This window comes from Ochotona princeps, chromosome 8 (genome assembly GCF_030435755.1).
Source record: "Ochotona princeps isolate mOchPri1 chromosome 8, mOchPri1.hap1, whole genome shotgun sequence".
NCBI classification, from domain to species: Eukaryota; Metazoa; Chordata; class Mammalia; order Lagomorpha; family Ochotonidae; genus Ochotona; species Ochotona princeps.
In genome coordinates, this window is record NC_080839.1 from 43,619,525 (window position 1) to 43,646,284 (window position 26,760).

General features: G+C 44.8%; 1 protein-coding gene across 1 annotated transcript in view; it reads left to right on the forward strand.

Moving 5' to 3' along the window:
• Window positions 1-26,760, forward strand: part of ANTXR1 (ANTXR cell adhesion molecule 1) — a 194,909-nt gene that overhangs the window by 145,813 nt on the left and 22,336 nt on the right. Inside the window, exon 17 of the mRNA XM_058667911.1 lies at window positions 2,292-2,372. Within this exon, the coding sequence (XP_058523894.1) occupies window positions 2,292-2,372 (81 nt within the window). The remainder of the gene's footprint in view (window positions 1-2,291; window positions 2,373-26,760) is intronic.

Below are 26,760 nucleotides of genomic sequence, written 5' to 3' on the forward strand. Positions count from 1 at the left end.
TAATTAATATGCTTCTCCAGTTTCTGCTGAAGTAATTAATGGACTTCTTCATTTCTTCTTTTAGCCCCTTCTCAGGGCTCCTCATTTGTCAGGAAACCAAATGGTTAGCATCCACACTGTGGGTGGGCTGATTTTTACAAAGCCATCTACTGAGAGTCCCCACCACCACCACCACACACATCCCTCCTCCCCGCCCCCCACCAAAAAAAAGGCAGAGAAAAAGAAAAAGAGGCATTCGTCCAGGAAACCCACCTGGTAATATCCTGAACTATAAATGCTGATCCCACATAACTTTAAAGGAAAACTCAATTGCTGATTGAAACGGCTTCATGCAGAAAACCATGCTGCACACAGCAGCAGTTCTTGCCAGCATTCTAAAGTCTTTGCAAAATATTTTTAAAGGCTTTTGAAACCTCCTTGCCAAAAGGAATGAGAAACACTACACTTGGCAAGACAACATTTAACCCGCAGGAACTGGAACAGCAGTCAATAAATATTCAAGAACACAGTTTTTTTAGATGTGTCTATTATCCACCAGGAAATAGCTTTGGAATATGAAGTCTTGGAGGTGACTCTTAACACTGTCACCAAAATGGTTTGCATCTAGAAACTGGAACCCTCCGGACTGTCCCTGCTTTTCCAGCACTGTCATTTGAAGGCCTCTCCCAGATCACACCTCCCTGGGAAGCACGTCCTACATTCTGGCCCACTGGATGCCTGCAGCCCTGTACTTACGTAGCTAAACTGCATTTTTTACAAAGTAATACTTATCTTCCCTCCTCTATTTCTTTAAAATTTGGGTCCTAACACACAAAATCGATTTGGGGAAAGTCTTAAAGGAATGTGATCCACAGCTCAGAAACCCTATTCTAATGGACCTAAATTAAATCCTCTATCCAGAAGATCTGTATGAAGAAAAACCTGCTATAGGATATACACATGCTTTTGAGACAAATGAGTTCCTATCACAGCTCTCCACTTTCAAGGCTGTGCGCGTTTGGGAAGGTTATATGCTCTCTGTTTCCTCTCTGCCAGTCTTGGGGACTATGGAGAGAATTAAATAGAAGGATAGATAGACAAGCTCCCCGCACATATGAGCACTCGTTCATCCAACAAAGATGTAATGGGTGCTGCAGTGAACATTTGGCAGTGAACAACCAGCAGCACCTGTGCCTCCATGCAGCAGGCATTCCAATGGGCAGAGACACAATAGCCAAACAAGCACAGAACATGTCAGAGAGTGCTAAGAGTTGGATCGCTTTACTCTTGCTACTGTTAACATATTGCCACAAATTGTTAGGCTTCACACTACGTAAATGCATCTATTTATCTTACAGCTCATCCGGCTAAAAGCCCAAAACAAGACCCATTGGGATAAAATCAAGATGTAGGAGGGTTGTGTTCCTTTGGAAGCTTTAGGAGACCAAAGCCTTGTCTTTCCACATTCTGGAGGGTTGCCCACACTAGCTGTCTTGCACTTCTTCTGGCTCTGAAGGCAGCGACATTAGGTTGAATCTTTGGCTTCAAACTTCTCCCACTCTGTGCTGCTGTAATTTCTGATCCTCCTTTTTCCCTCCAGCAAGAACCCACATGGTTATATTGGGCTCACCAGATAATCCAGAATATTCTCCCCATCTCAACAGTTCTTAACCAAACTTGCTGTGATTTTTCTCATTGTCACAGGTTCAACATTAGGAGTCATTGTTAGGAGTGCCCTGTATCAAAACTGTGAAATCCTCAGTGCTGTCACAGCCTCTTATCTCAGTTTTAATCAATTGCATACATCCTTAAAGGGGCCATGGTTTTGGGGAATCTATGATATTCGCAAATTCGTCTTGTGAACTCAGGATTCCTGAGCAGGTCGTAGCTGCTGAGTGGGTCCAGTACACAATCAGGGACCTGCATACCAGGAGCCTTGTGTCTAGTGACTGTCCAGAACTTGTCATCATTGTCTTCATTTCTGAACTCTGAGCAACAAGTGGAAAGGAAAAACTAAGTGAAAATTGAAAAGATGAGCTTGTGATGTGAGGAAAGACCCAGAAATGGGGTGAGGCTAGACACCAAGAGCTAGAATGAACCTGCTCTTTGCAAACTTGTGGCTGCACTCAGGGCCGTAGGTGGCTCCTTCATGACAGTCAGGGTCCTGCATGTATGTCACTGGAGAGTCACCGAGGCTGACACAAACATGTTGCAGATCTCTGCATTTTGCCAACTACAGATACACAGAAGGCTCTGTGTGTCTATGGTGGCTTGCTTTCATTTTTAATCTCCGTATGTTTGTTTTATTTCAGGGAAAACTCGATGCCTTGTGGGTCCTACTAAGGAAGGGATATGATCGTGTGTCCGTGATGCGTCCGCAGCCAGGAGACACGGTAAGACTCATTAATAACCCCCCCATACACAAACACACACACACATTCTTTTTCTGTCTCCCTGTGTCTTTGTAATTAGAATTAATTTCAGAGAGAGAAATCCAGCTGTTACTTCTTGTGTAACAAACCAATAATGTTACTTGTTAGAAGATTTATTATTTGCTTTTCTAAAGGGTTTTGACAGAAGTACATTGAATGTTGAGCTTCTTGGTTTATAGCTACAGTGAGTGGGAGAATAGCACTGGGTTATGCATGGGGCAGACCCAGGAGGCAGGTATGCTGCTCCTTAGCCATGCTGGCCAGTGATGAGGAACTGAGTGAGAGCAACACAGGACAGAGAATAAAGAACCCTGGAAAACTGCCACCATCTTCCAGCAGGTAGTATGCCCATCTGGTCCAAGGCTGTGGGCAGTCATCTGCCCTGGGTGAGAATTTGCCCAGGGACTTTCAGGGTCAAGCTTGGTAGCCTACACCAAAAAGAGCTCAAAAGGTAAGCCAGCAGAGACTTTAGAAACTGTCCCAAACTTGACTACGTTTTGAAAAGGAGAAAGCGGACAACAAAGACTGGATAGCTTATTCTGGTTCAGAGCATCAATTACATTCCTAGAAGCAATCTGTTCTGAAATCAGGCTCTCCGTGTTTCTTCTTAGAAGAGCGAATCTCTGGTTTGGGAGTTTGGTAGAGCAAAGCTTGGGGCTTTTCCCTCCTCCACCAGCAACCTGTATCTTCTGTCCTTTTCCTTGGGAATCAAACACATGAACTGAGAAATAAAATGCAAATGGCTGGTTAAGAGCTTCTTTCAAATTAGGCAAGTTGGGGGTTGAATCGCATTTCCTCTCTGCCTTCACCTTTATAAAGAAGTCAGTAGCTGCTTCCTGATGTGACTGGTTGGGAAGATGATGCCTGTGAAATGTTTGGCTCACTTTTGAACACATACTCTCCACCGATGGCAAATACAGACATAATGGTTTATTTGGTATTGCTCTACCATCTATGGGTGATTGATCGCTTGTTGAAGTGTGTCTTGAAGGTATTTTTCAGACTGAGATTAAGTATAAAAACTATCTAAAAGCTGGAGTAGATTTTTGGTTGTTTTAGATCCTTGTTGAGACCTTTGATCATATTTTTTTTAAGTTGAGTAAAGCTTACATTTCATATCAAGCATTCCCGGCTTGTTCTTTTCCAAGGACTATGTATTTTTCCTGTGAAACATCATTTTCCTAATTTTGCGGAACCATTTATTCTTTAGCATATCATTCAACTTTCACATAATTATTCTTCTAAGTTAATTAACAGGTGTTTCATCAACACATAAAGCCTGGTTTCAATTGATTTATGTTGCTTGCTCCTTAGCATGGTAGAACTAACAAATAACTAGAATGGACCCTGGCAGGCCTTCCCCTTGCACCTGTTGGGCACAGGTGGATGTAATTGAGGGGACTCCACAATATTTCATAGTTTAGTCCAGCTTCTGCCCAATTAACTGTTCCTGTTCTAAGTGATGGCAAAGATACCAGGTAAATCTGGCATAAAAGCTGGTTGTATAAATACTATGAACTTGACTCTCTCATGGTGTGTAGAATTTGTGAAGGTTTTTTCCTGAAAAGTCAACCAAAACAAATTTCCACAGCAAATCTTTAAGTTGAAAACTCTACAGTGAACAGAAATGGGCACAGACCATAAAGTTAACACTCAGGAAAATGTTTGGTCTTACAAATTATCTGTGGAAAACTAAAATGTTTTAATGTGAGGCAGCTCTAACAGGTTAAAAAATAAATAAAATGCATGAATCAAGATCTAGCTGTACTACTTTTGGGGAGAACATGCAGGTACAATACAGTTTTCTCCCCTCTTTCAGAGCCAGTTTTTAAATCTCTATTAAAATGTTTGAACATTTTATCCTCAACTGAGCAGTTTGGCAGAAATAACTTCATAAAGTAGAGCAAACGATGATATGTAGAAATGTATAAAGAGGGGGATAGAAATGATATAAATATCATTTATAAAGTATATGAACCAACAGAGTTTGAACACAAAAGGCTGATTTTGGAAATCCAAGAACAATGATATGAAAAATGATGAAATTTCCTCTACTAAATTACTCCAACATTGAATCTTTTATCACTAATTCTGAATGAAAGTTATATTACATTTGAAGGTGGTTCATATGTTTGAAGAAACATTTAGTGAATTTACTCAAAGGAGGAAATTTAAGTGGTACAGAAATGAAAAACCATTAAGAATCTACATTTAATAAAAATTAAATATAAAGTAACTGTGACATTTCTAGTTAATCAATGATACACATTCACTTTCTCTTTACATAGGGCTAGCATAGGATAACAAGACATGACGATTCTAGAGAACAGCAGATCTGAAGTGCGGGAGAAATCAGGGAATGTTTGAAGAGATTCTCCATACTGTCACAAATCTCAATTGTCCAGTTTCTTTTCAAACATGCTTTCTTTATAGCAATTCTGCTCAAATTGTAAGATCCTTGGGAGAAATAAATGAAGATAATTGTGTCCTGTGGTCACGGTGACAGCCAAAGACATTTTGATGTATTTAGAGAGTTCTGTGAGGAAGGAACAGATGCGACAGCAAGAGTGGGAACTCAGAGCTGCCAGAAGCCCAGGGGAGGACAGAGCTGTACTGCAGCTTTGTCTGCTGTCTGTCCTGGCTTGTTCTGTTCTGCATGACACTCAGAGACGCACTGCAGATTTCATTGCTTACAGGGGGATGACTCTCAGAACCTCAGCATTGATGGATGGGGCTGCCCACATTTTCCATAAACGCGAAATGACTCCATCTAGCCATGAGCTCGTGAACAAGAGTCACAGGTTCTTAATTTTTCCTTTAAAGCAACACAAAAACAAAGATCACCTAATTACATTCTCTGTTACCATTCGGAGTTGCTTCAGACACATGTTGACCTCACAGAAACCTGGCAGTTCCTCTTCCTCAATGCCTGTCTGCTCCGTTCTCCTGCCAGTGGACCCACCCAGGCCTGCAGATGCAGACACAGCCCACCAACGGAGCCTTCAGCCTGGCTGAGGGAGTGAGTGCCTCCAGCCCCCGTTGCAGGGCGGGGTGGGGAGGTTGCCGGGAGGCCTGAGCACAGAGCAACTGCTCTGCTCTGGGACGGTGGCCATCTCCATAGAGTTGTGCAAGCCCCAGAGCCAGGAATGCTTCCTGTTTGCTGTCACCTGTCTTCCTTGCTCTGCCTGGGGTGAGTTCACAGTTCCTTTGCTCCTTGGAGCCCTTTGAGAGATTCCTGGATGAATATAGAAGAGAATCAGATTTGGGTTGAGACACAGCTTAGGACACCTGCAGTCCCTATTAGAGTCCCTGGATTTGAGCCCTCATTCCATTTCTGATTCAAGCTTCCTGGTGATGCACACCCTGGAAGGCAGCAGGTGATGACTCAAATAATTGGGTCCCTGCCATCTACATTGAGGACCATGATTGAATCCCTGGCTCCTGGCTTTAGATTAGCATAGATAACTCCAACTATGCTGGTGAGTGAACCCATGGAATGAATCTCTGTCTTTCAAACAAATCAAAGAAAGAGAAAGGAAAAAAAAGAACAATGGAGTTTATTTAAAATACAGAAAATACCAAAAGGAACCACTTAAATTGCAATCCAGTGATACATATTTTCCTAAAATTTTAGACATTCAGTATATACAGGATGTCCTTTGATTAAATAATCCCTTTATTTCCAGAATACAGCCACCGCCATGCTCCTTCTGAAATAAAGATCCCAACCTGTCATTCCTTAGCTTCAGATTTGGAAAACTAAGCAAAAGCCCCAAACCCTGGACTCGTTTCGTAGAAAGGCCAACCTTTTCATGTTATCTGCTTCTCCCCCCAGATTGCCTCATTAATGTCAAATAGAAGTCTTTGAATTGATTACTCTCCCAGCCCTGAACATACCAGAACCTTCTGCAGTGCTGTACCCTTGTGTGTTCCAGTCTCTCTGCCATTCCCATCCTTTCCCCATCAGCCATAAAGTTGCTGGTCAGTCCTAAGCCTAAAGAGGGCCTTGCCTATGCAGAGCACATTCAACAGACATGAAGCAAGGAAATGTCCTGTGAACACTCCCCAGGATGGTCCCCAAAGGTTCCCACACGCCTGGTCCACTCCTTGAGTCCAAAACAGTGGACCCATATTTCAGAGACATGTGGCTCAAGGAAGTTAGGATGTTCAGTCTGAGAAAAACAACTCAGAGGGAGTGTGAGAGCTTTTCAACTTGGTCATTTCTTTGTCATGCTGTACACCCCCTATTGCAACCTCTGCTTTAACCACATCATTATATTTAAGGCATGATCTTTCAATACCACTGCCTTTTCGGGACTGTTTCATTTTCCATTACGGGTCTTCCCTTTGAGATATTTATTTCCAAATGTTTATTATTACAAATCAAGCTGTAGTTAGTGTCCTTGGGTTTTTTTTTCAAAATTTGTTTATTTATTTGAAAGGCAGAGTTGCAGAGAGAGAGAAAGAGAGAGAAATATCTTCCATCCAGTGGTTCATCCCACAGTGGCCAAGGTTGGGCCAAGTCAAAGCCACAAGCTTGAATCTTCATGTAGGTTTCCCACATGGGTATCAGAGGACATGAGTACTTGGGCCATCCTCCACTGCTTTTTCAGGTGCATTAGCAGCAAGATGGAGCAGAAGTGGAGTATTTGCAACTCAAACCAGTGCCCATATGGGATGCCAGTGGCACAATCAGTGGTTTAAGCAACTGTGCCACAAGTCTGGCTGCATTAAGGTCCTTACTTTCAGATCACTGTGCCTATTCAAGAATTTTCTTCCAATAAGTGTCCAGCTTTTTATTGGAGCAAGTGTATGCAGGATTTTAAAGCTTAGGTAACTACTGCCACACCTGAGAGACTGTACCAGTAAGCAGTCAAGTCAGCATGTGTGAAGCACCCAGTCCCCCAGGTGAGTTGCCAGGTGCTAACTTCACTTGCGGTTTTTGTTTATAGTGAAGTGGAAAAAAAATTCAACTATTACTTTCCTTCATCAGCTACTTATAAAATATCTTTAACTGTTTCCCTACTGGATATCTTAGTGTTTATTATTCTATGACTATTTTCTTAAGTCACATATTAGGTGTTTTGAAGGTCTACTTTGTGTCAGACACTGCCATATATTAACTCTATAGTACTTTTCTCATGAAACTCAGTATCTAACCACATAGATATGAATAGATATATACTATCTATAACCAGAAGTTTTCTCTAGTTTGTTATTTACCTTTCAATGTTAAGAAAAATGTTGAAAATATCCGTAAGTTTATAGTCAGAGCTATAAATCTTCATAATAACCCATTGCCTGTCAATAAATCTTTAAAAAAAAAAAAAATAACCCATTGCCTGTCGTGATCACCTGGGGTGCTTTAAAATTCTGATATCTCAGGACCAATCCCAAAAATTCCATTTAATTGTTCTGGAAGCAGGTGTGGGCAGTGGGACTTCAAAAACTCCCTAAGAGGCCTAGCTCCTGCTGGCTTTCTGTGACAAAATCCCTAAGCCTAGGTAACTGATAAAATAAAGAGGTTTAGTTGGCCCCTGATTCTGATGGCCAATGGGACAAACAACAGGGTCCCAGCAAGGGCCTTCTGCCTAATCACAGGAGAGAGAGAAGCACACAGGGACAGGCTGCATGCAAGGGGTATACGTGTAAGAGACTGGGAGGTGCCAGGCTTGGTCTGTAATGTAACAGCCCAGTTTTTTGGGAACAAATCCATGCCTTGCCCACCTGACCCACTTTCACAGGACATCTGCTTCACTTCCCCTAGCTGTCCTCTGCAGGGAGCAGCCCTGCTGCAGCAGCGGTTCTTGGCTGAAGGCACAGAAGCCAGAGTCATTGGATCGGTGCTGGAGACCAGGTGGAGATATGGGGGGCCAGGGAGAGGATACAGACACAGGGTATGCCCTGAGCCCAGCAGTCATAACTCTAAGGCAGACTAGGAAAAGGGAGAGTAAAGAGACTTCAGAAGGAGTGGCCAGACACAGAGAAGCTGCAACAGGAAAGTCTAGGAGCCCAGAAGCCAGTGGAGGAGGATGTAAGGTGGAGAAGGATGAGGCCAACCGCATTAGCTCAGGGCGAATTAGCTGCCAAGTGAAGAGCAGGATTCTGTGGAGGTCACAGCAACCTTAGTGGACTGGGATCAGTAAAACGATATGAACAGGAGCAAAGCCCCATGAGAAAGGGCAGGAGACTGAGCAGGAGCTGAAGAGGAGTTGGAGTGAGAGAGGGCACTGCGTCACAGAGACCAACAGAGGGGTAGCTGCAGGAGGAGAGCTCCTGGAGGGGAATCTCAGAGTTCCCCTGAGGGAAGGAGTTGGAGGACCCAGGACCAGGGCAGGCCAGCCTTCATGGGTGACCTGATGGCAAAACCAGAGGGTGCACATCTGATGGCCCCTCTCCCTGGGATTAGGTGGAGGGGCAGGGCAGAGCAGAGCACTTGGGAGGAGAGAGCTAAGTAGAGGGGACAAGAAGAAAGCAATCAGACCCCTTGGGAACCCTGGCCCCCACCCCAACAGCTCTTTCCCCAGTTTTAGAGTAAATGTCCCCACTTCACCAGGACATGGTGTAAACCAGCAATGACTAAGGAAAAAAATAAGTTATCTGCCAGTTGAAGTCTTTGTAAGAATGAAGTCTTTGGAAGAAGGTCAAACTTTTCTTGCACAACAGACAATCTGTGTGCAGTAATTTTTTTTACACTGGCTAAGCAGAGAGCTTCAGAGCTTCTAACAATGCCTGATAACAGGTTGTAAGGTCCCAATCAATGTGGGCAGAAAATCTAATTTGCTGGCCTCTGACTTCTAACCATGCAAAAAGTTTCACAAAAAGTGGGTCATGTAAGAAAAAGCAGCAAGGAGAAAAGCAGATTATAGGAAATGTTCCTAGAGGGTATGATTTATTTTGGCACAGGCCTCTCCCTGGGTGTTTGAATCCCATGAGTATTCACTCCGTTCTCACCCTTGGACGGCTTTCCTTCACTGTCTCATTACAAGAGGGGGAGGAGAACTTAAATTCTTGGCTAACTTTCCTGAATTTCTGTAGTCCGAAACATCCTCTGTCCACAGCAAAAATCGAACTGTACCCAAATCCTGTGAAGTTCACTTTTCTTTTCTACAAGTCAAGCCTAGAGTTGATACTATAAAACATACCATATTGAGAGGTTTTTGTACCTTCTTTCTTCCACCATCTTAGGAAGATGCAGGAAATCCATCCCTAAGGAAATAAGTGAGAAGGCAACCAACAGAGTTGAGTTTCTCTTCCTCTCCTTTCCTCTCTTCCACTTCCCTTCAGAAACCCCTTCCCTTTGTTTTCTACAAACTTGTACACACTCATCATAGTTTTTGTTGCTTCTCTGAGGACTTTCAACTTCACATTGCCTCATCCCCCAAACAGCTGCAACAACAGAAGGTCAACTTTTGGTATCAAGTTGCAAATAGCAAACAGGAGAGAAGTAAAGAGAGTGAACATGACCGGGTTGGATAGAAAAGCCCCCCTGTTCAAATTCTCTGACCTCATTTTTTTTTCCTTCCAAACAGAGCTGAAGGAGGTAGGGCTTGGTTCCAGGATCAGAATTTTACCCAAGGGTATAAAGTTTTAGGGAGTTTGCTACATTGTCCAAGCATGATGTTTATGTCTAACCACTTGGCTTCTGTGGGCCTGTTCTTTCCCTCCAGGGACATTTAATAACTCTGTCACAGGCCTCACTTGAGAGTCGTCATAACCCAGGCTGATAAGAAACTGGGTTCTGGCCTGGAAGTACTGGATTGAATCGTAGACAGCAAAATCCAACCTAGCAGACAAGTTTCCAAAGTTCAGTGTCAGAGAGAGCCAGCCTGCCGGAGAATATCCACATACTTCTGTCCTCTCTCCGTAGTTCTGGTTCTACCAACCCCAACCTGACTCTCAGTTTCAAAGATAGACTGGTAATTCATAATTCAAGCCCCTTTCATTTACAAGTAAGAAGTTGAAGCTTCAAAAAGTGATGGAAGGACCTACCCACTCCCAGGAGCATTATCTCACTTTTCCCCATCCCACCTTAATAATCATTTTTCACATACAGGAGAAAAGGCCAAGACATTGCCCTGCTGAAGATTGCAAAGAGTGCCTGTGGAAATGGCAAGACAAGGACTCAGTAGCCCTATGCTGCCTGGTGCTCCATAAGTCCCCACTGCTAACACAAGGGAGGGAGAAAGGAGTCAAAAAGGGTTTCAAGAGAAGATGGGACCAGACTCACATGTAGAAGGCAGAGTTAGTCTTTGATAACCAACCTCCTCCTTCCTGTCCTCCTGCCTCCTCCCATTTCTTGACACCTTCCATTTTTATACCCTGCCCAGGGTAACAAAACAGAGGATTCCTTCCTGAAGCACAGGCCTGCTCTCCTTCACTCAGCTTTCCTCAGATTTTCTTTTCTTGTCCCTGAGTCCACCTCTTCCTGCCTTCCCTTTCACCAACAGCACTGCATCCAGGCCTCCCATTCTTTCAACAAACAGGCCGTGAGTTCCTTCTCTGCAGTCCAGAAGGCGAGGAAGGAGATAACATGAACCAGCAAAGTCCCTACCCTGGTGGACTGTCAACAAAGAACACTAAATAATAACAGCTCCACATGATAAATGGTGTCGGGGTGAGTTTGGAGTTTTGGAAGAACATAGATCAAGGAGGCTTAATCCTGGGCTAGGGAATCAGAGATGAGAACTAAAGGATTCTCATAGTTAAATGAGGAAAAGGAATTTTCACAGGGCGGGGACCAGCACAATGCAAGGGCCCATGTGGGAAAGAAACTAGGAGGCAAAGCACAGGCTCACATGTGGGAGAGGTGGGGAGGGTAGCCAAACCCCACTCTTGGTTCCATCATCTCCAGCCTTTTGTTTAATCAGATCCTCAAGACCCTACTTCAGCACCTGCTCACTTTCTTACCCTTGTTTCTGTGTACTCACAGCTAGCCCCTTAAAATTTAATGCTACTTTAATTTTAACCAATGCTAACACTCCCCAGACAGCTGTGAGCAATTTGAGGGGAGGGACCATAGCTCATACCTTTGTACTTTCCCTCCTAGCAAAGAGCTGTAGCTCAGTTTGTTTTCTTGTTCCAGGGATTATGACTTCTTCTGCAATCCTCCATATCAAACCATTTTTAAACTGTGTTTTGTAATGCTGTTGTCTAGGCAACTGTGTTTAAGAGACATCTCAATAAACCCTCTGATTTTAATAGGGAGATGGAGTTCACAAATTCTTCCAGGGGCATCCCCAGATAACTTGAGCCTGATCAAGGATTATTAAAACACTCCATTTTCATTATAATTGTTCTTCATACTTTTTTCCATTGTTGCTTCTTAATGACTTTGACTTTTCAGATTTTGTTTAGAAATAGAGTTCACAATCTAAGGCTTTCCAGCTTTCATTTTAAAGAAATATCTTAAAACTGAATTTGTAATTCTTAGTGTTTTTCCATTTTTTTTCCTTTTGGCCAACGCCATCAAAAGAAACGCCACATTGCTAAGGCTCAGTGATGACAGTGAACACTGAAGGTGCTGAATCCATTCCTCTAGCCTCCAGCACTTCTGCCTCTGAGTGTCTCCCCAGTGCTGGGAAGGGTTGTGCCAGCCAGTGGTATGACCACTGCAGCTGCAAGCTGAATCCATGATGTATATGGAGTGTGTCTTGTGTAAGCTTTTCCATAGACTCTCTACAATGGCAAACTCTAAATGTCACAGAGCCTAGAAAATTGAACATAAAAACCATTCCTGAGTCCAATGGAAAGACTGCTATGGAACCATCTCTATTAATATTCAAGACAGAAAGTGTTCCCTTTTCTCTTTATAGTAAGAGAAGTAGTTCTGATCAAGCAGAGCTGGGCTTCCCAGGCCGTGTGGGAGAGAGAAATTGAGAGGAATGGTGGGAGCAAGCAGGCCAGAGTTTATGAGGCCATTTGTCTCAATGCCTGTATCACATCCACAGGCCCAGGGGATGCCCTGCAGTCCTCCAGGGACACTCAAGGCAGAGCCTCCTCTGTTTGTGAACAGTAAGACCCACCCCAGAATTGGGCTAAAGCACCAAGCCATCCTCACTGCACCCCCATCAGCTCCACACACTCACTCTGTCCTTGGTTCCCTGCTGGTGGGCCAAAAGTTAAATATGCTTGCTGAAGAATCACAACAGAATCTCCTTTCCCGAAGGGATCCAAGTCTTGAGCATCAAGCCCCAATACACATGACTACATCCAACTCTAGGCCATTCATAAACAACTGGGAGATTTCTAAGTGTTAATGTGGCCATGTGAAAATCCCAGTCTCATTCAGTATGTTTCTGTGCATTCAGATTTCTATAGACCCTAGTACTGGAATGAATGCTCTAACCCTCATAGTGTCATTCACAACCACACTTTGATTCTTGTTACAGAACTCACATTTTTTTTTTTTTTTTTTTTTTTTATTGTTAATTATTTTGCATTATGTGACAGTTTCATAGGCTCTGGGAATCCCCCCCTCCCTCCCCCTCCCCTCCCCCCGGTGGATTCCTCCACCTTGATGCAGTATTACAGTTCAAATTCAATCAAGATTCTTTCATTGCAAACATATACCAAGCATAGAGTCCAGCTACTTATTGTCCAGATTGGTTGAACAGTTACAGAACTCACATTTTAAAAAAAAAGTCAAAAATTTGGCTGATAAAAGATTTACAAGGCAAAGGAAACCATATAATGTTTGGATAACTTTCCTCCATAATAATTCTCTCGCTTTCTCAAGTCCATTGTGTTGATGCTCAGTTCTAATCCCTTTCCAAATTGAACTTTCTAAAATGGCACCAATTTGCTTGTTGAAATTCTTTAGCTTTGTAAACTATGGGACAAACTGTTCATCCATGAAGAAACAGTTTCTCATAAATCTTCCCCCAGAAACATGGGTTACAGTAGAGGAAGGAAGAGGAAAGGGAAGGAGTAAGGGAGAGAGGGGTGAAGAACTTAAATGCAGAGAATATAAAGCCTTAAAAGAACTTTTTTAGGCCAATGGAAGAGTTGTTCTTCTTGTGCAGGAATTCCAGGGCTTTTTCTTCATACATAGAATAGCTCTAGGCTGTTGGGGTCAGGACCAGGGGAGTTAACAATCGGGCTCATGTTTTAAAAAATGATTAGTGAGAAAAAAAATGATTAGTGATCCCTCCTGTCAGTAATTAAAAAAAAAAAAAAAGGTTGCAAAAGATGGTTTTAGATCCTGAAAAGTCCAGTCTAGAGTCGTCCATTCAGTAAGGCAGCCAGTAGCCACATGTACCCTTGAACATGACTATTCAGAAGGGAAATGCAGATATGCATTGTCAATGCAAACTAAACTCTGACTTTCTAAGAATTGGAGAAAAAAAGAACATGAGCTATCTCCTTACTAATTCTGTAACTTAATTAGAAGCTGAAATGATAACATCCTGTGTATGTTGGATTCAGAGATGCATTGTTCAAATTAACTTCACTTGTTTCTCTTTACTTTTACAAACGTTGCTACTAGAAACCTTAAAATGGCCCATGTGATTCACATTGTGCTTTTATTGGACAAGCCTGGAAGATCCTGAGAAGGGGGATGACATTATTGTATGCATGCCTTATGTCCTTTAACTACCTTGTGGACACAATAAGAACTTCAGAAATTATGGGTCACTGTCCTTCCTGTTTTTCTATTAGGTCAGCTGTTACTTTGTCTAGATGGGCCAATTTCTGCCCCAAACTTTCTATCCTTACTGAAAATGAAAGTCTTGCATGCTCTAAATTAGCACACTAGGATTATTTGTAAGAAAATAACGGGAGGGGGCGTCCACCACTTTCTCTTTGCACCATTATTTCAAAGAAAGAACTTGCAGCATTTAAGTTATTGTTTCTAATGTTCGCACATTCATTGGATTCTGTGCTGTACTTTGTCTTTGAAAAATTCCTGGGAAGGAAGTATCATCTCCATTGACTTGATTCAAACAATAATGCTAGCTAGGATTTGCCAAGAACCATGGTATTTTCAATTAATCTCTAATGCATTTTTTTTTCAGTAACCCTGTGATGTGAGTATTCTTGCTGTCATTTACCAATGAAGAATGTTTCCTTACAGAAAGTTCCAGAGCAGAAGCCCATAATGGACTGATAGAGACACTAGTTTTTACTTATGTACATTTATTTGTTGGGATCAGCACTAATGAACAAGGAGATCTGGGTCCTCTTGTGGATTTTTTACCCTATGATTCACAGTACCCCCCATGTTAAGCACTAGATACAGATGGATAGCTGGCTCTTGTGTCAGAAATGTCCTCTCAAGATACATGGCACGTAAGAGGAGATCTACTGGTTAACAGGCGGTGGCCAGGGGAAGGTCAGAGGGACAACGAGGCACAATCCACAAGTCTGAATGTGGAGGATCTCGGGCTCTGGGGGATGGAGAAGTGGCCAGCAAGGTCAGAGAAGAAGGTAGGGGCTGAGGCAGGCAAGGTTTATAAATGGGGAAAGGCATCTGGCTTTTACTCTGGGTGTGACATGAAAGTTTTTTTTTTTTTTTAAGATTTAATTATTTTTATTGGCAAGGCAGATTTACAGAGAGAAGGACCGACAGACAGAAAGATCTTCCATCCACTGGCTCACTCCCCAAGTGTCCACAATGGCCAGAGCTGAGTCGAGCTGAAGCCAAGAGCTTCTTCTGAGTCTGCCCTTTGGTTGGTTGCAGAGTCCCAAAGGCTTGGGCTGTCCTCTACTGCTGTCCCAGGCCATAAACAGGGAGCTAAAGGGCCTGGCGGCGTGGCCTAGCGGCTAAAGTCCTCGCCTTGAACGCCCTGGGATCCCATATGGGCGCCGGTTCTAATCCCAGCAGCTCCACTTCCCATCCAGCTCACTGTTTGTGGCCTGGGAAAGCAGTCGAGGACGACCCAGTGCTTTGGGACCCTGCACCCACGTGGGAGAGTGTGAAAAAGCCTGGATCTGGTGAAAATGGCCAAAGTGAATGGATGCAGGAAGTACTGCAAAAATAAAGCCAGCCACTGAGATTGGTACAACCCTTACTCCTCTTGACTCCTGATTGGACCTCTAGCCTTGGTCACCTTCTGCGATCCAGTTCCCAGCACACTGTGCCCTGGGAAATCTAACTCCCCTTCACCAGAAAGCAGAATCAAACTCAGTGTCCTTGTTTTTCACCCCACTGCTTTGTGCTGTTGCTTCCTTGGCCTGCCTAGCTTCATTGTGCCTGCTGACCTTTAGTAACACATCCATGATAAATCATGAGGGCCTGCTGTTTTCCCAGATTGCTTTAATTGGGAAGAAAAAGCGAAGTCATTCTATTCTCTCAGTCTCATTTTGGCTGCCAGGAAGATGAGCTCTTCGCACATTCATCTCTCCTTGCTACCATTTGAAAGCTGAATAAAGCAGAAAAATGCAATGGCATATGGGCCAATCATGAGCAAAGGTGCTGCACAGCCTAGGGCACAGCATGAGGCAGGCTCTTCTGAGTGGGGAGAAGGGAGGAAAATTATATTTAAGAACCAGAGGATGTGTCATAAAATGGTTATTTATTTGCTGCGGAAGGAAAATGAAGGAGAGATCATGGGTGGAGGCCAGGGCTGATCTGAAAAGACTACAGAGGGGAGGCCTGACGCAAACTTTGCCTAAGGGGATGCACTCAAGCTTTGGCTAAACAAAGAAGACCAGGGAGGATATGAAATCAAAACATGCTGCCAGTCAACAGAAGTCTACATGTGCATGCATATGGATGGGTAGCCCCTTCCCCAGCCAGGGAAAACAGTCTCTTGGCAGGTTCACCGAGCTTCATTAATACCCTAGGGCAATAAATGCTCTCAGTGCTGAGGAATGAGGACTCGCCCTGGCTCATGTAGCAACCCAGCTGGTCTCTTCTCTCCCCAGGAATACACAGGGATCCATCCTGGAACAGGTGGAGGACACATCTGTGTGTACTCCACTCCACACCCATCTCTCTCTCTCTCTCTCTCTCTTTCTCTCTCTCTCTCTCCCTGTCTCTCCCTGATACAAGAGATTTTACTCCTTCACATCTATGGACTATAATCCCTCTTAAATCTTGGCTGGCACCCACTCCCTGCCCTCACAAGTATGCTCTGCAAACTACTCTTCTACCGCTGCTCATAGCTGTTGAGTAAGTTTGGAAAATGGTACACTTCACAATGTTAAACAGGTTTTTCATCTGCAGGTCTTCATACTGCTTTAATGAGCAGTTTTAGTTATACAGCTTGTCTCACAGTTGTAAATGGCTGATCCGTTTCCATGGATCATCACCAGAGACTGATGTTCTATAGGAAGCACTGCAGGAAATGCTGAACTAACCAGGATTTTACCCACCACCTTCCATAAATCAGCCAGACCCTGCCTGCACAAGGCAGATGGCCTTTGGAAGACCTTTTAGCCCACAAGCCTCCTGTGTCCCTGCCCCTAGGCCTCTGTTCATGCCATTCCCCAGTCCACATTATCCTGTATGATCTTCTCCTCTCATAACTCAACCCCAAGCCCTATCTTCCTTAGAAAACTTTGCTGGTTGGTCCCTTTTAAGACTCAGATGCCTTCTGTCTCAGAACCACCATTGTATTATTTATATCACACTCATTTAGCCTTTAGGACCTAGTTTCTGCCTCTTTCTGTCTCCAGTACCCCGTACTCAGGGTGATGATCAGTAAATTCTCTATTAGTGAAGAGAGAAAGCAGAAAAGAGGTATAGAAAGAGGATTACAAAGAAAGAGGTGGCACAGGCAGGTGTTAGAACACCACTTGGCATGCCCTATTGGCGTGTCTGGATGGGTTCCAGTCACATCTCTACTTCCGATGGCAGCTTCCTGTAGTGCATCATATATTGGTACCTTCTACCCATGTGATCTCCCGGATGGAATTCCAGGCTCCTGACTTCAGCCTGACCCAAGCCTCGTGGTTGGCTTTTGTGGGTATTTGGGAGTGAAACTCCTCTGCCTTTCAAGTGTACAACTAAATATTAGGAAAGAAAAATGCTATAAAGAGGTAGTAGAGGAGGAGGAAGGGAGAACAGGCAGTGGCATGCAGGAACAGGATGCACAGGAAGCCTGGTGCTATGGGAGAGCAAATCCATGAGGTACTCTTTTCTTTCTAATTTTATTGCTATCGGAAAGGCAGATATATAGAGAAAAAGAAGAACTGAGAGAAAGATCTTCTATCACTGGTTTACTCCCCAAGCAGCTACATTGGCCAGAACTGAGCCAATTCGAAGCCAGGAGCCAGTATCTTCTTCCAGGTCTCCCACAGAAGGGCAGGATCCCAAGGCTCTGGACCATCCTCTACTGCTTTCCCAGGCCACAAGCAGGGAGCTGGACAGGAAGTGCAGCAGCTGAGACATGGTAAATGCAAGGCAAAGATTTGACCACTGAGCTATCATGCCGGGCCCCGTAAGGTTCTCTTTACATTCCCAGCCACAGTTCTCTGGGGAGGCATACCTGGCCCCATGCCACACCTTGCTAAATAGCAGTACCCATTTGTGGGGCATCAGCTCTAACTGATAGGTGCACTGTCCAAGAGTAGGCCCAGACTGACCCCTTAGCCTAACCCTGCTTTGTAACAAATGTGTATGTGTTTGTGTGTTTGTGTATGTGTGTGTTGAGGGTAGTAATTGTAGCATCGAGAGGATGGAAAATTTATCCATTTCTTTTTGATTTTTATAAATACACAATACCAAATGTCGGACTGAAATAATAAGCTACCGAGCACAATAACCCTGCAGCCCCTGCTATAAAACGCCTCTCTCTCTCTCTGGCCCTTTCACAGAGAAGGGCCCAGAACCCACAGAGCAGCTAGGGCTGGGGCGTGGCCTTCACCTTTGCAGCTGGATGCATTCAATGCACCACCTCTTTGAAGCTCTGTCTCATGGTTAATTCTCAGCCTGAGTCATGTAAGATGGAGACACAAGAAATATTCTCACATGAGCTTCATTCTTCAAAGTCGAGTAAACATGGCCACCTCCTTTGAACAGACTTTTCCAAATAGATCACACCTTTCCTTTTTTCCTGTATGATTTTCAAATGTCACACAAAGGGGCAGCCATTGCCAAGAAGGCTACATTTACAGACATCTTCCTAAATAGCCCCTTCTTTACATATCGTCCGCACATTTCTTGACCCTGCCAGAGTTCCACCCTGGAAAAGTCTGTCTTAAGGAAGCACAGCTGGGCAGTTTTGCCAGACTCCCATCTCCAACACTCTGTTAAATGCCCAGATGGATTTCTTTCATCTGCTGCATAAATTACATTTCAGAATGTCAAGGAAACACCTAAATCCATCTCCCAAATGTGTTGTTTGGAAAGAGCCAGGGCCTGGACACCAGCAGCTCTGGGTTCTAGCCTCTGACTTTTACAACTTGTGAACGGATGACTAAGCCCCAGACATCAGCAATGGCTGAGCCTATTGGGCCAATGTGGGGCCTAGAAAGAAGCCTGTCAAACTCCTGTGATCCCCCTGTCATTCCCTAAGGATGCCCACAGTCAGGTGGGCACAACCAGGACAGGACTGAGGTCACAGCCAGCCCTGTGGAGACGGACACTTGACGAATGGCTAAGAGTTGAGGGGAGGAGAGGGCTGCCCTGGGAGAGCACTCTGGGGCCTGTGATGAGGAAGAAGAGACCATGATGCTGATTGTGCAAGCTCGGGGAAGCCAAGCTCTTCCATGTCCTACACTTCCATCAGTTCCCATCTCACCCTGTTTCTCTCCTCCTGAACGCTGGTGCCTGGTATGAGATCACCATGATGCAAGGTTGATGCTTTTCAACAACTTTATTCATCAGCAGAGATTTCACCCCTGCTGTAAGCACAGCCTGTCCTAGACCTTCTTGACCACTCTGGTGATGGACAGGTCTTTCACCAAACATTGAGTCCAGGAGATGAGTCACAACTTCAGCCTTGATCCAGCCTAAAGTCTCCTGCTCCCCCAACTGGTGCAGACAACACACGGATACATATACACACACCCTCTATGGAAAGGGAGGGCATGGTTGTGTCTCTGCTGTTTCTCCACCTGGCTCTCCCCCTAACCTACCCAGTTCCCCTTCAAGCCTGTTCAACAGTTCCTTACCCTCCTAGGCAGGGCCAGGAGAGCAGTGATGGGGGAAAAAAGTGGATCTGCCTTGAACTGAGATGTTACCAGCTGGCTTTGGCTCAGTCATATTTGGCGTCAACTCTTGCTGGGGGCTACTCCTTGGAGCTTCCTTTGGGATACTCTTTCCCATTCTTTTCTTGACATGGACAGCTGTTACTTCAGCTACTCACACAACCTCTGCTCTAGCAGTCACTCCAGCTCCTTGTTGCTTCATGGAGTGGCCTGAGGCAAAGGTGAATGGATTTCCTTCTACATGGCCTTAGCTGGTCCACAGGAGACACCTACATGACCTGTAGATGGACCGGCCCTGGTACAGCTATCTCTGCCCTGCTTCCTCAGACATCTGGAGTTCATTTCCAAGCTCTCCAGGGAGCCTCTGAGAAGAACCCCTCCTCCATCCCACCAAGCTCAAGATGAAGCCCATAGCACCCATCTTTCCCCAAGTGGGAAGGTGACCACTGAAGACCCATTGAACAGCAACTCTTCTCCCTAAGGAATCCCTGTGTAGAGTCTCCCTGCCCTGGCTCTTTCCTCACCCTTCACCTGCCTGAGGGACAAAGCTTCACAGAGCCAGGCTCCAGGTTGCTCCCTTGGAAATCAGCACTGGGTGATGAAGCATCTCTTACATCCTGGAGCCTGGACAGAACTCCTACTTAAACTTTTATGACACACTTATCTCAGATTTTATGACCTACTCACTTCAGTGTCATCTGGTTTATTCCTGACTCTGGCCCAGCATGCAACAGGCAATCCGTGAATAACTACTGAGTTAAATGAACTGACTTCTGTATAAAGTAGCCTCTTCTCCACAAATTGTAGAGCAACAGGAACTAAGATTGTTTTTGCTCACTTTACCTCCAGGGTCCAGAGCTGGGCCATAAAAGGGAGGAGCTTAAAGAGGAGAAGGAGGAGTGAATGAAGGAACCTGGGCAGAAAGCTGGATTTCTCAAGGCAGAGTTCATGGAGACTCCACGGACCCAAAGCACATCTCTCATCCTCAGATTTGCCACTTGCCCACACTTCTTGAAACTCGGTCAACCAGGGATTCTATCAGTTTGAATCTTTCCTTTTTTTAAAATAGCAACACAGTTATGTCCACTGAGTCACTAGAAGCCATCAGTCATTTGCACTTCCTAAAGCAATCTGACACAAGGAATGCTTAGGAAGACTAGTTTCAGGGTCCTGAAGGGCATGAGGAGGGAGAAGTTCTGAGAAAGGAGCTGGCAGACCCTGGCATAAGCCACTTTGTGAGGTTTGCCATACACACTGAATGTACCAGAAGGCCAAGGGGAATCAGTGGAAGAGGCAAATATTTTTAAAGTGTTGCCTTTAACACTCCGCCCTCTTACACAATTCTTAAGAGCCAGTTAATTTTTCGAGCAAGAAGGAATCACAGATGCAATCAGATGCTGTGGTTTTCAGATGTTTTGAGCCAAGAGGAAAAAAAATCTTTCTTAAATGAAATCTTAGCAGCAGCCCAATGCAAAACATGCCAAGTGGAGATGAGTTTGCAGATGTGCAGTCTGGTTTCTAGGAAACCAGGCACACACACACACACACGGAGATGTGGACATGCATGTACCATATGCATACATGGACATGAATAAATATGCTCATGTGAACATGGACTTGTATGTATACACATGTGGACACATCCAAACATAGACACACGTATACACAGAGAGACATACATGGACACATATATGCACACAAATAGACATACCTACACATAGTTTTCCCACAATAATTTTCAGCATCTTCCTCAGAATCCCTAAATGCTTACAAAACACAGAGCACCCAAACCCGGTGACAGACTCATTATCCTCTTGAATCATCCGTGTCCCCAAGTCCGGTCTCCCGAAATAGGAGGCAGTGGACGATAGACCCTACTTCTTAGCTTCTATCAAGGAGCAGACCCTGTACCCTCCACTTCCCACATAATGCACATCTATTCTGTAAATGTTTGCTAAAATAGAGAAAGAGCCCTTTCATGGGACCCCTAAGGATTCCCCCAGGAGTTTGCCGCTACCAACAAATATTTATTTGGTGCTGCCACATCCTTGATCCTGCATTTGGCACTCGGGACAAATGACCATTGTCATTGCTGTGTTGTCCACTCCTTTGTTCAGCTTTCCCCAAACCATGTAAATTGCTGTTAAACATCCATCTCCCTCTTTCCATCTTTCTCCCAAATGGGCTCTGAGACACTGTGTGAAATAATTTGCTGAAATGGAGATAAACTGCATCTGTCAGCCCCCAGCTAGGAGTCCAGTACGACTTGCAAAATAATGAGGTTTGGCACAATTCAGTCTAGGCAACCTTTGCTCACAGAGACGACCACTGTTTCCTGTCTTTTGGAGCTGAGAAGCCATCTGTTTAATAATCTGTCCTTGCTTCCTGCCAAGGCCTGACGTGCATCTCCCCAGTCAGCAGTTCCCACCAGAAGTGCTTCGGGCCGTAGGGCCTTCTGTCCCTGCTGCTGGCCAGTGTCCAGGTCACAGCAACACCCTCCTCATCCCTGACTTTCTCAGCAAAGACAGGCCATTCGCCTCTTGCAAAAGCATGACATGTATCTTGGAGAAGTTGATTTGGGGTGATTATTTCTGGATCAGCAGCACTACTTCTGAGCTCAAGGTTACTTAATTGAAGGTTTAAGAATAGAGACTTTACAGGAAAGCAGAGTGGCTTGAAGCCCAGCCATTTGCTCTGTGATTTTGGCTGATTACCTTCTCTGAATCTGGAAAGTGAGTGCAATGTGTAAGAAGGGCTGTAAGGATTCAGTGCTGCACTCTGCATGGCATGCACAGGGCCATGACTGGTTAAAGTCCACATGCATGGAAGCGACCTGAGGCCAGGAGGAGTGGGGGGAAGCGTAGGGGAGGGGAGAAACCATGATTTTGCTAGGCTCTAGGAAGCATGCAGAAGGGCCCCCATCCCTGTGGAGCTTGAACTCCCAGGGAGAAGAGGTCCTAAGAGCCTGCCACTTTGCAGTCATCTGGTTTGTGCATTTGCTGCACGAAGTCCAGGAGGGCTGCTTCCTGCAGGAAGCTTCTCGGATGGGCACATTCTTCAAGGGCGGCTCCCTAAGGACACAGTATGGTCATTCAGATAGACTCTAAGGGAACCAACAGGAGCCAGGTGGGAGGCCCCTCCAAAGAGCAATGTCAAGCCTGGAAGTCAAGGGTGTTACACTTCACACTGCCAGTCCCCTTCCCCCCTCAACCCTAGTGAAAAAAGCAGAACAGTCACCCCAAGCCTTTGCGGACCACGAGTCAGCTGCAGTGGGTTTAATATACTCTGAGTCATTTTCTAAAGAAAATTTCTCTTGAAAGCACTTATGCTAAAGGCAAGAGTCAGAAATAACAGCTGGGAATTTGAAGTTTCATTTACAGTTCTGAAACAAAAAGGATATTGGGTATGCTTTTGTGTTTTCCTACTAAGGCTAAGTCAGTAAGGAAATTATACTGTGTTTGTCCTTTATAAGTCCTTAGTGCCGTATGCCACAGCCATGGGTTCAAAGGAGAGTTCACTGCTCCTCACTAACAACACAGCAGTGATGTGGGCTGGTCAAGAGCAGAAAGCCACTGCACACATCCCAAGATGTGCGGGGGTCAGGTCCCTTTTTCATAAAACACCAACCCCATCTGGTGAGTCTGGGGCTGTGGTAGGGGGAATCATATTTCCTGTTTTCACAATGACCAACTTTCAGCAAGAGTCAAAAATCACATTGGGACCCACACCATGACAGCCATGACCACCACACCAGAAGGCAAGAGCCAGCTCAAGACATCTGGCCGCAGCATTCATAAAAGGTTTACAGAAAGCCAAAGGCCTGATAAATGTCCCCACCCTCTCCCCCCAATCCCACTCACTGCTGAATTGGGGTCAGGGCACTTGAGGCACAAGGAATATAAATGGTGCCAAAGGCTGGAGCAACTTCAGTCTCAAAGGCGCAGGTCCAATTAGAACAAGCCCAGGAAAAGCCTTAAAAACGTCTCTGTTTGAACATCAGGAAATGTGTGTACAATTCTGCTATGGCTATAATGTAGGTTTTTTATTATGATTATTTCAGTGATTTAATTTAATGATTAAAAGAATTAAGCCACAATAAGATGCAAGTTCACAACTTTCTTGTCCACCACAGATGGGGGCTTTCCCCAGAGGCAACTTTGAAGTGAGAAAAATGCCAGATTCCTCATCGGGTTTCTGATGTGCTACTATTAGATTTAGGGTTCTTTCAGGGCATGCCTAAGCTGGCCCTCAATATGATTAGAAAGGCATTTCTATGCCAATTCAACCCACCAGAAATCCCCAAAAGGACAAAGGTTAATTCTTTCCCTTTAAGGACCTTGAACCCTTTATCCCAATGTCCAGCAGAAGAAATGCACATGCACAGTTTTGATGAAAATCAGGACTTTAAACGTACATGCTGAGAGCCAGCCTTGTTCTTTTATTCACTCACCATCCTTTGTGTTGCTAATGACTGTGTCCTTCAGAGTGAGCTAGGCAAGGGACCACCTGTTTAACAAACTCATATCTTCAAATCTTCAATGCTTTCTCCGTAATCCTGACCTGATAGAAAGGGAGGGGGAAGGTTTTGGCTTCTGTTTTTTATGGAGTTTAAAATTTATTTTAGGGGTCCGATGCAATGGCTCAATAGCCAAATCTTCATCTTACAAGTGCCAGGACCCCACATGGGCATCAGTTCGAGTCCTGGCTGCTCCACTTCCCATCTGGTTCCCTGATTATGCCCTAGGGAAACAGTAGAGGATGGCCCAAAGTCTTGGGACCCTGTACCCATGTGGGAGACTCAGAAGAAGCTCTTGGCTCCTGGTTTCAGATCTACTCAGCTCCAATCATTATGGTCATTTGTAGAATGAACCAGTAGATGGAAGATCTTTCTTTAAGATCTTTGTGTCTCTTCTCTCCATAAATCTGATCTACCTTTCCAATAAAAATAAATAAACCTTAAAATAAAAAGACTGATTTATTTACTTGAAAGGCAGAGTTACAGAAGGAGAGAGAGAGAGAAAGCTCTTCCATCTGTTGTTCACTCCCCAAAAGGCCACAACAGCCAGGGTTAGACCAGGCTAAAGGCAAGAGTTTTATCCAGGTCTCCAACATGGGTGCAGGGGCCCAAGTACTTAAGTCATGTTCTGCTGCTTTCCCAGGTGCATTATCAGGGAGCTGGATTGGAAGTAGAAAAGCCAAGATGCAGGCTGGTGCTCATGAGGGATGCCAGAATCTCAGTGACTTAAATTGCTACACTACAACACTGGCCCCCAGCTTGTTTTCAGTCATGCTCCTAGGAGTCTTCAATGCCCTCTTTGCAGAGATACCCCTTTGCCCCAGCAGGTGTGATTTCCTCACCAAAGGGTAGAGAGGAGCAGGTGGTTGAGGGTGGGGAGCCGACCTTCCACTGTGACCTGAGAGGCCCTCTACTTCTCTCAGACACTCCCATCCCACAGCTATCTCATGTTAACCAGATAGTGTGAAACCCCTCCCCCAAAGGTCTTCACACCAGCTTTCATTTTCTTTACTAAAGAGCCGGATCTCACTTTTCACCGTAGCTTCTTGCTCCAGCTTGTCTCCTTCTTGCTAACATCCTGACTCCATGCCCTCCAGCACCAGGCAGCCCCTCCCCACCAGGAGTCATCAGTGCATGTGGTGGCAGGCACCTGGATACCCTGTCATCCATCTGAGGCAGGAGCTGCCCAAGTTCAGCAGCTCTGAACTTGGCCTCAGCCTCCTCTGCCATCTAGAAATTTAGTATAATGTTGAGTCCTTCCATAAACACCTCCATCTCTCCTGTGTGTGTTTCACAAAGTTCCACAATGTAAGGAAGTTTGTATCATCTCAAACTGCAGACAAAATCACCAGTGCTATGAAACACAAAACTGGGAGGCCAACTAGAATCCGTTTTGGTTAACCATTATGTTCTGGATGGTTCCGCCTATCGAAAGGCAAAATACTAGGTAAGAATATTCCTTTAGGAAACTCAAGCAATCTCATGCTGCAAAAGTACCTTGTAGCTGTTCCCAAATCATTTCCCTTTTCTTAAAAATTTATTTATTGGGCCTGGCACAGCAGCCTAGAGGCTGAAGTTCCCACCTTGCATTCACCAGGATACCATAAGGATGTCAATTCATATCCTGGCTATTCCATTTCCCTTCCAGCTCCCTGCTTGTGGCCTGGGAAAACAGTAGAGGAAGGCCCAAAGTCTTGGGACCCTGTAACCACCCACATGGCAGACCCAAAAGAAGCTCCTGGCTCCTGGCTTCAGATCAGCTCAGCTCTGGCTGTTGTGGCCATTTGGGGAGTTAACCAGCGGATGGAAGATGTTTCTGTTTCTCCTTTTCTCTATAAATATGCCTTTCCAATAAAAATCAGTTAATCTTTTTTTAAAAAAAAGATTTATTTATTATTTGAAAGGCAGAGCAATAGAGATCTTCCATCTGCTGACCTGATTTGAAGCCAGGTCTCCTAATATGGATACAACAACCCAAGGATTTGGACCCTCTTTTGTTGCTGTCCCAGACCATTAGAACGGAGCTGGATCAGAATTAGAGCAGCCAGGACTCAAACCAAAGCCCAAATGGGATGCCAGCGCTGCAGGTAGGGGCTTAACCTGATACACTAAGGTGTCAATCAATCCCTTAAACCCTTATTTTGGACCTCAGGCTTCCCATGTGTAAAAGGAAGCCACATTTCTTGCTGCCTCCTCTTCACACAGAGCTGCTGATGGGTGCCTAAGAGCAGGCTGTGCTGAGCTGTGGGACCCCTGAGCAGATAGTTGCCACTGTAGTGTGGTTTTCCACAGCGTGGTTTTCTACTCCCATCGGCAGATGTTACCCTCAGGGCCGAGAGTGGTAAGAAGCACTCGATGTAGGTAACTAGGCAAATGATTACTGAGCTCTCTCACATGGCATCAAGGGGACAAGTCTTGGCACTGAGATCTCAGTGTCTGCAACACCAGTGTGACTGTAGCTTGTATACAAGCCATCAGCATCCTGTGGGAAAGGGGAGGCAGGCAGGTGTCCCAGCAGGTAAGTCCCTGTTTGGAATTCCCCTTATGGCAAATCAGAGCTACCACTTTTAATCCCTGTTACTCTGCTTCCTGTTAATGTACACCTTAAAAGGCAGCAGGTGATTTAAATACTTGGATTCCTGCCATCTCCAAGGAAAACTCACATGGAATTCTAGGTTTCTAGCTTCAACCTGGTTCAGCCCTGGTTATTGCTACCATTTAGGAAATGAACTCAGC